Here is a 12,894-nt window from a genome sequence, read left to right as displayed (position 1 = left end):
GAAACTTTGGCGGATTCTCGGCTGCGTAAGCATTATTTATTGAAATTTATTGTCAAGATGTACAGTTGTGTTAAGTACTTGTCAAATAACAAAACTGCAACAAAGAGAAAAAACGTTATATTTATGGATTTTCAATATCATCATATTTAGTCTTCAGTGCAGATTTAGAGGGGGTGTCCTGACACCACCACCACCCCTCTTAGATTTCTGGTCCCCTCTTGAAATTAAAATTTTGACTAGCTGAGTCATAGTTCTTAACCGTACCAAATGGCACCATTCGCCCTCTAAAAAAAACAAAAAAAATTCGCAGACCCCAAATCCCACGCCAAGTACACGGTAAGTGTGGGGAGGTTTGGCTTCATATCCGCGCCAACCCCCACCCCCCATCCCCCCTTCAAGTAGGCCTAATCCTGGATCCGCCCTTGTCTCTTAACATCAAAATGGAAATAACTCGGTCGTGGACGTTGTCTTGAAATCTCATGAACATGATTTTCAATTGATGACAAACCAACACAACATGCTTTGATGCCTACCGGTTCAAAAATTTATTTTCCAGAAATAGCACTTTGGCGTTATTATTTGTATGTATCAAGCATCTGAAGCTAGTGTTTTGAAAGCCGTTAGGTGGGGATGTGTACAGTGGCAAATGGCATGTTGATTTAAATCTCTAAAATGTTGTATTATGCGACTGAAAATAGCATGGTTAGTAGATTGTAATTGTTCAGCTCATGAGTGTTTATTTCTTTCCGATAGATGGCGTCATGGATGGTTGCCAGGGAGAGTTTTCGCAAACTTCCAGGGGATTATCTTTCTTTACGAAAACCACGTTACATGCGTCGTAGCTGACGTCACAATCTGACGGGGGAACATATATGCCATATCTGGAAAAAAATACTTATGTGACCTGTACAATGTATGGACCTATACATAAAATAACCAATCATACAAATAAATCATAGAGACGATGCTACGTCACGTACTTATTAAAGGATTTGCGTCTAACCGTCAGAATGGCTTGAACGGAGCATATTCTTCGGGAAACAAGCCCAACTAATGATATATTTATCAAAATACACAAATTGGAAGGTCATTTTGTAAATTTTAAAACATGCCCAACTAATGATATATTTATCAGAATACACAAATTGAAAGGTCATTTTGTAAATGTTGAGCTTCAAAAAACTCCCCTTCTGTGCCCCCATTTCACACAGACCACGAATCCCACGAATCGCCAGGAATCGACAAATTTCAGGATTCGTGAGATTTTGCAAATTTTATGGCCTAATTCGATACGCTCTACGATTCAGTTACGATACAGGTGCGATAGTGTTACGAATATTCGTGGGATTCGGCTGGAATCGCACGAATATTGTCAAGAATTCACTGCGATTTACAATAATCTATTACGAATACTGCACGAGCGTTACGAATCAATAAGGAATCAGTTAAGCATACGCGAATGGGTACGAATAAAAGTGATTTCTGGACTATTCTTGACATTTCGTGGTATTTCCCCTCCGTACATGCTTCGGCGAATATTCGTGGGATTCGTGACTGATTCGTAGCCGATTCATGGTCAATCGAGGGATTCACGAATCCCCGAATGAGTTAAGAATACATACGAATGCCTAAGAATCGATTACGATTCAGTTACGATGAAATACGAATTTGCTACGAATTAACTACGATTTTTTGGAATTGGGAGTTCGTGGCCAAAATTTTGAACAGCTCAAAATTTTTGCCTCGAATTCCCGATTGATCAAGAATTGCAAGAACTACGAATACATGTATATACGAATCTGTTAAGAACTTCACAAACTGATTACGATTCAACCACCAATCCTAAAATATGTCAATTCCTGGCGATTCGTGGGATTCGTGGTCTGTGTGAAATAGGGGCATTAGCTAGGTCTGTCACTTAATGAGCTACGTGATATCGTGGGCCGGTGACGACATACAGCCCACTGGAGGAGAGAGCCAGCTTGTTAAGTAAAGGCCCCGTCACACTAGAGGCTGATTGAGCAAGAATGCCGTCGATAAGACAATTCTTTGTACGTTCCTGGATATTCATAAAGCATTCTAAAATTTCTGAGTGCGTTCCAAATATTTTTACCCATTCTTGTGGACGGCCCGAATGTTTTGCTCATGCTCAAAACTTTCAAAGTGCATTCCAAGTTAAGAAATATCGAAAGGTGTTCTTAGTGTTTTCTGACTGCACTATGAGTGCATTCTAAATATTCTTAGAGCATTCCGACAGCATTCGAAGCATTCTGATCGCGTTCGAGGGAGAACCGAAATGGCAAGACAAATCCTGCTAGAATGAGCCGGAATGCAACTCGAAATGTAGAAATTACAAAAGAAAATTTAATTTTGGTGTTTATAAAATTATTTTTAATAGTTTTTAATGAGCCCGAGATCCGCCTGTTGCTTCTATTCGAGCAATGTCAACTTACCCACAGAACATAAGGCCACGGTCGATGCAATCGACTCTGTAGCAGCCCTTGTCTGATACCAGACGTATGGAGCTTCCAACACCAAGCTTCTTTCCTTCCCACTCACAGTACTCTACTGTCTGTCCCAAGGCTGGAGTGACAGGGAAAAAGTTAAAATTTATTTCAAAATAATTTTTTTTTTCATCATCACGGTCAACTTCTCGTTCCTGGTCGAATTCGTCGTATAAGAATGTGTAAAAAAAGAAAAGTCTTTTGTCAAAATTTGATGCCTAAATACGTTCTTACAACATTACAACACGTTATATGCAGTATATACACTGTATACATACTTGTACACGAGGATACGTATTAAGAGCAACATCTTTAAAACATTTGCTCATGTCAGTGTACGGCAAGATAGGCACAAACTAAAAAGGGGTGTATTTGGTAATTACTCACAAAATCTTTGTCTTATGTAAGCAAAATCTTTGTCTTATGTAACTTATTGGACTTACGTGTGGTTAGCGTCTTAAGTGGATCCAATTTACAAGCCCCATATCCCTCTCTTAGACACGCTAACAGCAACACGGCCGCTAAACACAATTTTAACATTTTCTGGCGCAGTATAAAATACGAAGCAAAACCAGCGGTCGTCTGTGTCTAAACAGTTGTATTGTCCTATATCCAACGGCGTGGTTTGCAGATATATCTCTCGCAAAATGAGTAAGTCACGAGTAGCCTATCCTTCGTTGTAGATAACACCATCCAAAGCTCTCAGTCTTGTGAATGCTGACGCTACAACCCGGGAATGTTCATTGTAGAGAAACGCTTTCTTTTATTTCTTCATAATATAACCTGATTCATGGTACTACATGTGTACCCTCTACCGGGACCGCAGGTTAATTATGTGCTCTCTTCTCCAGCACGACCCTGTAATTTTTGTCCTGATGGAAGTGGTAACGCTCGTTACGCAACCTGACATTTTCTCTGATGTTATTCTATTTATTCTTAATTGATGTCCGTGCACGGTGTACAGTATAAGCAAAAGATCTGGTAAAAATGTCACGTGGTTAGGAGCACGCTAGGTTGTCACCTTGATCGGTTGATGTCCATAATGCAATGATTCTGGGACGCATTAATGCATGAAGACCCCAGCTTTTAGTTTGTCGAATGCTCCGAAGTTGTCGGAGGTCATCCATCATTTTCTCATGGAGAATTCCCCCCGAATGAACTTTTAACAGGTGTAATTATTTTCAAGCCACTTGTGGACTTCATGCTTTTGCCAATTCTGTACTGGGAAAATAATCATACACATTTCCTTTTTTTCACATATATAACATAATGGTATGAAAAGAAAAAAGAATAGGCGCCAGTCAGACTCGAAATGCCTGTGAGCACGTGGTTGCAGACTCTTCTGGTTATTTGAAAGAGAACGAAATTTACAAACTGAAAAGGAATAAAATACTAGTATATACATTATCATTTTTCATCCGTTTTGCCTGGAATTGGCATGGGAATGATTGCACCATTCGAGCATTTTGGATGGAAATTCCCTCTGAATAAATGGCGGTCGAATCCGTTCGACTTCCAAAAGAGAAACAAGCGAAGTTTTTTTAATGTAGAGATGCATGTAGGGCTCGGACTTAAAAACGAATAGCGGGACAATGTAGCAGGTACTGATGATCTTTTTCTACGTTATTTGTAATTTTATCGCGTGAGCCGGCTTTTTGTTTGAGAAACTTGTGCCGTGTGTATATGGTGACCTTATTAATAACTTTGTAACAAACTTACAAGATGTTGATTATTTTTCTTCCTTTTTAGCTATTTTGCATAATAGCGTGGTATTTCAAAGATGTTTTCTGTGGTTTTTAGTTCAGTGACAGCCGAGATCGAGTACAGCAAATCAGGCAGTTTAGGTCAGAGCAAATACAGGGTTAATATTTAATATGGAAGCCAGGTGTGTTACCTAATTACCACAGAACTCTCGAAATAACTGATGTCTGCAGTTGCATGTTCTGTGGTCAGAAATGTGAGGGGTGGTCTTTTCGGCAATTTCTGCCCTTGTATAAAAACGCATGGGTTTGGTCAATCTTTGGAATGTATTTCGAGAAGCAACAAAAGGATCGCCCTGAAACTTGACAGGTATCTTAGAGAAGGTATGATTCGACAGCTAAGCAACGCAGCTTACTACAGGAGCAGAGATATTTTCTGACAGTCTTCCAAATTATCTTTGTTGCTCCGTTCTTCATTTTTGACCGTCTTCCGACAGAAAAAATTAGATACCCGTCAATGTAAACTTGAAAACCTGACCGTTTTCCGGAAGACCCAGAAGACCCCCTGAATCCGCCCCTGTACTATGGGATTCTTGCTTTCAGAGAAAATGGCCACAAACATGTAGCCATTGCCAGGCAATTCAACAATTTATCAGGGAACCGTTAGTAAAGTCCTCCAAAGAAATGCTACAACAGGCACACCTACCAGGGTGTCCTCGTATCACAATGGAAAGACTTGATTGCCTTCTCCCTATACTGTTCCGTGCTGGTCGTACAAAGACAACCGGAGTCCTCAGAAGAGAGTGGCAGAATGTCATTCAAACGATCGTTTCAAGATCCGTCATAAACAAGAGATTACTAGCCGGTTATTTTGCACGAAGACCAGTACGGAAACCACTGTTAACAGCAGGTCATGTACAGCGTTGTCTGCAATGGACTGGGGACCACGTGCGTTTGCAGCCAAACCATTGGAATCACGTCGTTTTCAGTGATGAGGCCAGATATGGATTTTTTTGGGTTGACGGTCGAATCCGTGTCCGCCAGCTTGTACAAGAGGCATATAACGATGATCGTGTACTGCTTAGGGTGCAAGCAGGGAGTGATGGCGTCTCTGTTTTCATGCCGGTGCCCAGAACCAGTTGGTTTTTCTAGAATGCAACCTCAACCAGGATTCCTACAGAGACATTCTACAGCAAACAATTAATGCTTCCCTTTGTAAGAGCCATCTTCAGGAACAATTTTGTGTACCAAGACGACTACGCACCCCCACATCGAGCTCGCAGAATCACTGCTTTTCTTCAAAACCAAGGGGTTCAGCAACTGCTCTGGCCCTCAAACTCCACAGATTTTAACCCAATTGAAAATCTTCGGGCGGAAGTAACTCGCAGAATTGGTCATCAGCCGGTAAATCGTGATGAACTATGACAGGCAAATATCACTGCGTGGAATGATATCCCTATCCAAACTGAAAAACTTGACCTGACCTGTGCTTATATACCTGAAAGATTTGTGTGTTGTCCTATACTGTACTGTATATTAATCAGGGGCGGATCCAGGATTATTTGAAGAGGGGCAGTTTTTTTTTTTAAAGGATGACAGACCTCGGATGCGAAGCCTGCCCTTGCACCCTTGGTGTGGGGTTCGGTGTTTGGAGGGCAAAAGGTGCCATTTGGTGCAGTTTAAAGCTATGATTCAGCTGTTCAAGTTTCCAATATCAAGAGGGGAATATTGGTGTGATTTTTTCCCAGAAACCGAAGGGGGGTGGGACACAACGCGCTTTAATGCATACTGGTTCAAAATTTATTTTTTTCCAGAATGTTGATTTAAAACCAAAAAAGTTATCAATATGCGGCTAGAAAAGAACATGGTTAGTAGATTGTTATTGTTGAGTTCTTAGTTGTTTATATCTTTCCGATCGCGATTGATGGCGATGTAGGTGGTTTCCAGGGGGAAGATGCGCAAACTTCCAGAGGATTATCTTTCTTCACGTAGACCAAATTACAAGCATCGTAGCTGACGTCACAACCTGGCGGGGGAATATGTAGGCTATCTCTGGAAGAAATATGTAAAGTCGAAATCGAACTGTGATCTGTACAATTTATGGGCCTATACATAAAATAACCAATCATACAAATAAGTCATAGAGACGATGCAATGTCATTTGTTAACTACTCATTGCGGATGTCCAAAGGGGCAGCCTTTAAAGGAAATTCTAATTTAGATAAACGAAAAGAAATTTCTTTTTCCAGATTCTTGTTATTTATGTTAGAGGTACAAAGTTAAACTATAAAAGGGCATGCACCCCTTTAAAATAAAAAGGAGTTAGTGTAAATAAAACTAACGACGCGCTTGTACATTTCAAGAGGGATGTCTGACATGTAACGACATTAACCTGATGAAGCAGTTGACTTTTCCCAGGGCATGCTTAAGATAAAACGATTTTTAGCATGTCTAAGAGCACAAATAGGACACGATAGCTTTAGTGACAGGCCAATTTCTTCATATTTGAGTTTTCACATATAAAGTATACCCGCTTGTAACGTGTTCAGTCTGGCATAGTTGCACTATACAATATTGCATCTTTTCTTTTCCTTATAAAAAATAAAATCAGTTCTTTAAATCTGTAGGCAGCCTGACGGAGTAGCTATCGGAAAATAAATTTTATGTCTGATGCTTTTTAAGTCTTACTCACATCCTGTGAATGAGTCCCCCAGACCCGCTTATTGGCGCCCATGCCAACTTACCCACAGAACTCCAAGCCATTTTGGGAGCAAGAAACTCTGGCGCAGCCCTTGGCTGATACCAGATGAACGGTGCTTCCAACGCCAATCTTCTTTCCTTCCCATTCACAGTACAATATCAGCCGCTTCCAGGCTGGCAAGGAAAAAGTCAAAATTCATATCAAAATTATATTTTTCATCATTGCGTCTAACTTTCCATTCTTAGTCAGATTCGTCACATAAGAAGTTGTATAACAGAAACTCTTTGTCTGTATGTAATGATGAAATGCATTCTTAAAACATTCGTTTTTGTACACAGATACGAAACAAGTACTGCAGCATAACAAACACATTCTAAATACACACACTGGGCAATAGAAGTGTCACCCCTACTGAACCAATACTTTAGGGGAGATAAATGACTGTTGAATGAAATGCTCCTGGTATCATTTTATTAACATCAAATTTCAATTTAATTCCATGGTGCATACTCATTCGTCACATTATAAGTACACCAGGCATTATAACTTCGATTACCCTGATTCAGGGGGTGACCCAGGCATTATAACTTTGATTACCCTGATTCAGGGGGTGACACTTCTATTGTCCAGTGTGTGTGTAGAATGAGATCATTTGTAGTGTCATATATGAAAATAAATACAAAGTTAGTTAAAAGTTGCACCATGCTACATGTATATTCGACGGCACCCGTATTATATCCTAGACGGTTAATTAAAAATCTAATACTGTCTGTTTGGCCTGAGAACGAACTGTGACGAGTAGAAGAAGATTATAATGACTTAACAGGGTTTAACGGTTAAAGGCCGATCAATTAAAGCGCTTTGATGGATTATGACCTGTAAGAGTTGACCTTGCCAATTGATCACGTACAAAATTGCGGTAAGGAGTGCCAGTGGCTAAAACTCATTTGAAAAACGATACTGTTGATGTAGTGACACTATGACTGCACTTAAAAATAGCTAATACTTTTAAAAGGTGAGAGGTATGACATCTAAGGCTAAGGCCCACAAAACGTGTTATTTGCTTGTTTTGTAGTTTATCGATAATCTTTAAAAGCTAGGACGTAGTGCATAAGGCCTATTTGCAAAACCTATTTCTTACGTAACTAATAGGACTTACGTGATTCGAGTACCTTAAGTGGACCCCCAAAACAAGCACCATACCCCTCTCTCAGGAACGTTAACAGCAATGCGGTTGCTAAACACAATTTTAACATTTTCTGGCGCAGTGTAAAATACGAAGTAAAACCAACGGCCGTCTGTGTCTACACAGTTGTAATGTCTTATATCGAGCGGCGTGGCTTGCAGATATTTCTCTCGCAAGATGAATAAGGACTTATTCCCAATGAAAAAAATCGTCCTACGGAGATTGATCCAAATCCACGTGGACTGTCGCTGTATGCAATCAGATTAACAGATAAAAACGCCTCCTCTTGTTTCCAATGTACTCGTACTATCACCATCTTTTCTCTAATCTATGCTAGGAGGAGGGACGTTATTTTCTGAATATCCATCATACATATATTTTGTTATTAAAGATCAGTGGTGATTATGCTGTTAAGCAGTATGTAATATTGCATCAAAATTGAAGACAACCCTATTTTGGGCACTGCCTCCACAGTGACCATGAAAGGAAAACCACGTCACTTACTCTTCTCAAACTTACAGAAAAGAAACATAGGACTTAATTACAGCTTTAGTTGAAAATTCTGTCTTATTGGATATCAGGAATAGAGCCGAAAATTTGACGGTAGGAAAGTATTGTCTGTGAAATTACAATTTAACAATTAATGTATATATACCATATTAATTAACTTTTTAAAGAACTGTCTGGTCAAAAATTTTATCTGGAAGTACACGCGAGTGGAGCCGCGAGTGCAATGTTGAATCGGATTTTCTGACGGCATGGTAAGAGACTGTTTTTGTCTTTCGGCATTTTGAGCAGAGAAAACTTGTAAAAATATGGGGTATATGATATGAAAACGTGTCACGAAGCATAAAGTTGTAAAATTATGCTTATTTTCAGTCGATTTGTTTTCCAATAACTTGCTGAATCGACCGACAGCGCGACAAATGACGTAACGGGGGAGGCTGTAAATCGTTACGTGCAATTTTTACATACATGCAATCTGATATGCTCATATTTAATTATTGTTTGGTGTTTTAAGGTAAGTGCTGCAATTATAACAATGTTTTAGAGTCCGAAAAGGACAATGTTAAAAGCAGGAAGTAGAGCGCAACTAACAACTGGCAACTACCAAAGGACTAAGATCGAGGTGCAATATATATATATATATATATATATATATATATATCCTTTTTTTCAACATTGTGACAAGTTTTCAGATGGTTAAATACGACGTACTGCAGTATACCGGTATATCAAACCACATATATGAATTGCAAAGTAACTATAGTATCAGTTACTGTTTAATGGCACTGACATTCATTCTCAATATATAGGCCAATTTCTCATTTTTATTAAAAGTAAGCTAACCATTATAATTAAATGTTGGGCAGACTTACTGTTACACGGACCCTCAGTGTCGTTACACCGGAAGCGCTTTTTAGGTACATGTAAATTTAGACCGATGTCTTTAGTCCGCCTTCCATTTAGTTACAATGGTTAGGGTTAGTCTGACCAAGTGGGTCAAAATCTACGGTGAGGCTTACCTGTACAAATGAATCGAAAGCAGATTATCATTGGGGACCTGACATCGGAAACCGACTAAAAGAATATCGTCATGTTTACATGTAGTTTATTTAATCTTTTTACATCATACCGGTTATTCGGTCATACGTGTAGTCTTGAAATTTCATCAATGTGACGATGATTTTCAACAGATAACAAACCAACACAACACGCTTTAAGGTATACCCGTTCAAAAATTTATCTTCCAGAAATAACATGCCCTTTTTACACAAAATACAAGGAAAGGTTTGGCGTTAATTATTACATGTTTGTAACAAGCATCTGTAGTGTTTTGAAAGCCGCTAAGTTGGGATGTGTACAGTAGCAAAAGGCAGAATCGATGCATCCTTTTTATCGCTCTAATGTTGATTTAAACCCAAAAATGTTCTATAATGCGGCTAGAAGATAACATGGTTATTAGATTGTACATGTAACTATTGCTTATTTATTAATTAAACGGCTGTTTATTTCCTTCCGATAGATGGCGTCATTGATGGTTTCCAGGGGGAAGTTTTGCAAACTTCCAGAGGATTATCTTTCTTCACGTAGACCAAATTACAGGCGTCGTAAGTGGCTTCACAATCGTCTGTCAAGCCAAAATATACCCCTCCCCTGGAAAAAATATGTGAAGTCGACATGGATGTGTGACTTGTAAACTTAAGAGGCATATACATAAAATAATCAACAGTACCGATATATCATAGAGACAGTACATTGTTATTTATTAAAAACAGTAACGGATTTAGGATGTGTCAGGGTGGTCCTGACCCCCCCCCCCTCCTCTTCGATTTCTGACAAAAAATCACACCAATGGTCCCCTCTTGAAATTAGAATTTTGATTGGTGGAATCATACATGCAGTTCTAAACTGTACCAAAATGCACCGTTCGCCCTCTAAAATACCAATTCTTAATACAACCCTGCCAAGGGGGGGGGGGGGGGGGGGGCTTCGCATCCACGCCCCTCCCCCTTCAAATAATTCTGGATCCGCCCCTGCGGTTAACAACTCCTTGTGCTATGCGATTGGGAACCAGCTTTTAAGGAAAATTCTAATTTTAACGAAAAAGAATCTCTTTTTCCAGATGTTTGTAATTTCCGTTAGGTGTTCAACGTTATGAACTGGAATTTACAAGACTTAATTATGAAACAAAAAGGTATATAATGAATATACACAAAACTAACAACGAGCTCGTTCATTTCAAGAGTTGTGTTTGACCCTGTCTGATCCTATATTATAATATTGTGGGCCCTGAAGCAGCTGACATTTCCCAAGGGATGATTAAGATAAACGAGTTTCGGGCATGGCTAAAAGAACACAGGACTCGCCAGCCTTAGTGTCAGGCCAACTTAATTCTTCACACTCACACTCACTTTACATTGGCCTAGGGTCTACAGTATGGTTACGCTATATAATATTCTAACTTCTTTTTTAACTACAAATAAAAGAAAGGGAAAATGCACCATTGTTTGTCGGAAGTCTGCCGAAATTTCAAAATTAAATTTAATTTTGGTGTTTACAATATATGAGTCCTACAGACCCGCCTGTTGCTTCTGTTCGCGCCCTTGTCAACCTACCCACAGAACTGCATGCCATGTTTTGTGCAAGAGACACTGGAGCACGCCCCGGCTGATACCAGACGAATACTGCTTCCAACGCCAATCTTCTTTCCTTCCCACTCACAGTACTCTACAGTCTGTCCCAAGGCTGGTGTGACAGAGAAAAAAGTAAAAAGAAATATTTGAAAATGATTCCTTTCGTCATCACGGCCAACTTCTCGTTCCTGGTCGAATTCGTACGGAAATTAAAACGGAAAAGTCTTCTGTCAGTATTTGATGATGAAATGCATTCTTACAATTTTCGTTTTGAACACAGATCCGAAGATGGTACTGCAGAATAACAAACACGTTCAAAATAGAATATGATCATTTGTGTGGTCATTTAAAGATAAATACAAAAAAAAAAAAACACAAAAGACAAATGGATTGACAAATTGTTTGCATGCACTGGTAAATGCTCGTAATACTACTTAAACCTTATACGCAGTATATGCACTGTATACATATACCAAGACACGTATTAAGAGCAACATAAAAGTCTATATTTGCTCGTGGAAGTGTACGATAAGATAAGCACAAACTAAAAAGAGTTGCATTTGGTAATTACTTAATTACGCAAAATCTATGTCTTATGTAACTTATTGGACTTACGTGTGGTGAGCGTCTTAAGTGGAGCGATCCCACAAGCCCCATACCCCTCTCTTAGACATGCTAACAGCAACACGGCCGCTAAAATAAATTTTAACATTTTCTGGCGAAGAATAAAATACGTAGAAAAACCAGCGGTCGTCTGTGTCTAAACAGTTTTAGTGTCCTATATACGACGGCGTGGTTTGCAAATATCTCTCGCAAAATGAGTAAGTCACGAGTAGCCTATCCTTCGTTGTAGATAACACCATCCGAAGCTCTAAGTCTTGTGAATGCTGGCACTACAACCGGGGAATGTTCATTGTAGAGAAACGCTTTTTTTATTTCTTCATAATGTAACCATTATTTGTACTACCTGCCTCCGGGGCCGCAGATAAATTATATTCACTTTTCTCCAGCACGATCCTAATTTTTGTCCTGACGGAAAAAATGAATTCTGCACTCGGTCAAGTGCCTTTGTGTATGCAGCTTAACGACGATGTGCTAAACGCTCGTTACGCTGACATTTTCTCTGATCTTATTCTATTTATTCCCAATTGTGTTAAGATCAAAAGATCTGGTAAAAATGTCACGTGGTTAGAAGCACACTCGGCTGTCAATGAACTTTTAGCAGGTGTAATTATTTTCATGCCATTTCTAGACTTCTCACTTTTGCCAACCCTGTACTGGGAAAATAATCATACACATGTCTTTATTTTGTCACATATATAACATCATGATATGAAGAGGAAAAAGAATAGGCGCCAGTCAGACTTGAAATGCCTGTGGGCACGTGGTTGCAGACTGGTCTGGTTATTTGAAAGAGAACGAAATTTACAAACTAAAAAATGAAAAAAAAGTATCATGTACATTATCATTTTTTATCTGGTAAGATTAAGGTGTACGGCATACAACAGATATACTTTCTGTATATCAATCATTGTTTTTCCAGAACAGATAATGCAGGTACGCCACGGTATGACTACACATGTATATGACGTCCTATAGGAGTCTGTGGAACTCTATAGGATCTATAGGAATTCTACCTTGCGTCCCATGGGAATTCGATATAACA

At 39.3% G+C, this 12,894-nt stretch overlaps 1 protein-coding gene across 4 annotated transcripts; it reads right to left on the bottom strand.

Moving 5' to 3' along the window:
* Nucleotides 1–530: 530 nt before the first annotated feature.
* Nucleotides 531–12,181, bottom strand: LOC106179755 (beta-microseminoprotein-like). Of its 4 annotated transcripts, XM_087016505.1 has the most exons (4): nucleotides 11,844–12,146; nucleotides 11,211–11,340; nucleotides 6,949–7,078; nucleotides 5,991–6,256 (listed from the first exon to the last, which is right to left on the bottom strand). In XM_087016505.1, exons 2-4 carry the CDS (start codon nucleotides 11,227–11,229, stop codon nucleotides 6,106–6,108), a joined length of 300 nt encoding a protein of 99 aa, XP_086872631.1. In that variant the 5' UTR covers nucleotides 11,230–11,340; nucleotides 11,844–12,146; the 3' UTR covers nucleotides 5,991–6,105. The 4 variants fall into 4 exon arrangements, with proteins under 4 accessions (XP_013418946.2, XP_086872631.1, XP_086872629.1 ...); XM_013563492.3 differs by lacking the exons at nucleotides 5,991–6,256; nucleotides 6,949–7,078; nucleotides 11,211–11,340 and adding exons at nucleotides 531–881; nucleotides 2,454–2,583 and having other exon boundaries at nucleotides 11,844–12,181; XM_087016503.1 differs by lacking the exons at nucleotides 11,211–11,340; nucleotides 11,844–12,146 and adding an exon at nucleotides 8,065–8,328.
* Between the last annotated feature and the right edge of the window lie 713 nt (nucleotides 12,182–12,894).

The sequence above is a fragment of the Lingula anatina genome, chromosome 7, assembly GCF_051362555.1.
Source record: "Lingula anatina isolate TDL-2025a chromosome 7, LinAna3.0, whole genome shotgun sequence".
NCBI classification, from domain to species: Eukaryota; Metazoa; Brachiopoda; class Lingulata; order Lingulida; family Lingulidae; genus Lingula; species Lingula anatina.
Note: the sequence above shows the minus strand (reverse complement) of the source record. Positions and strands in the feature narration are given on the sequence as shown.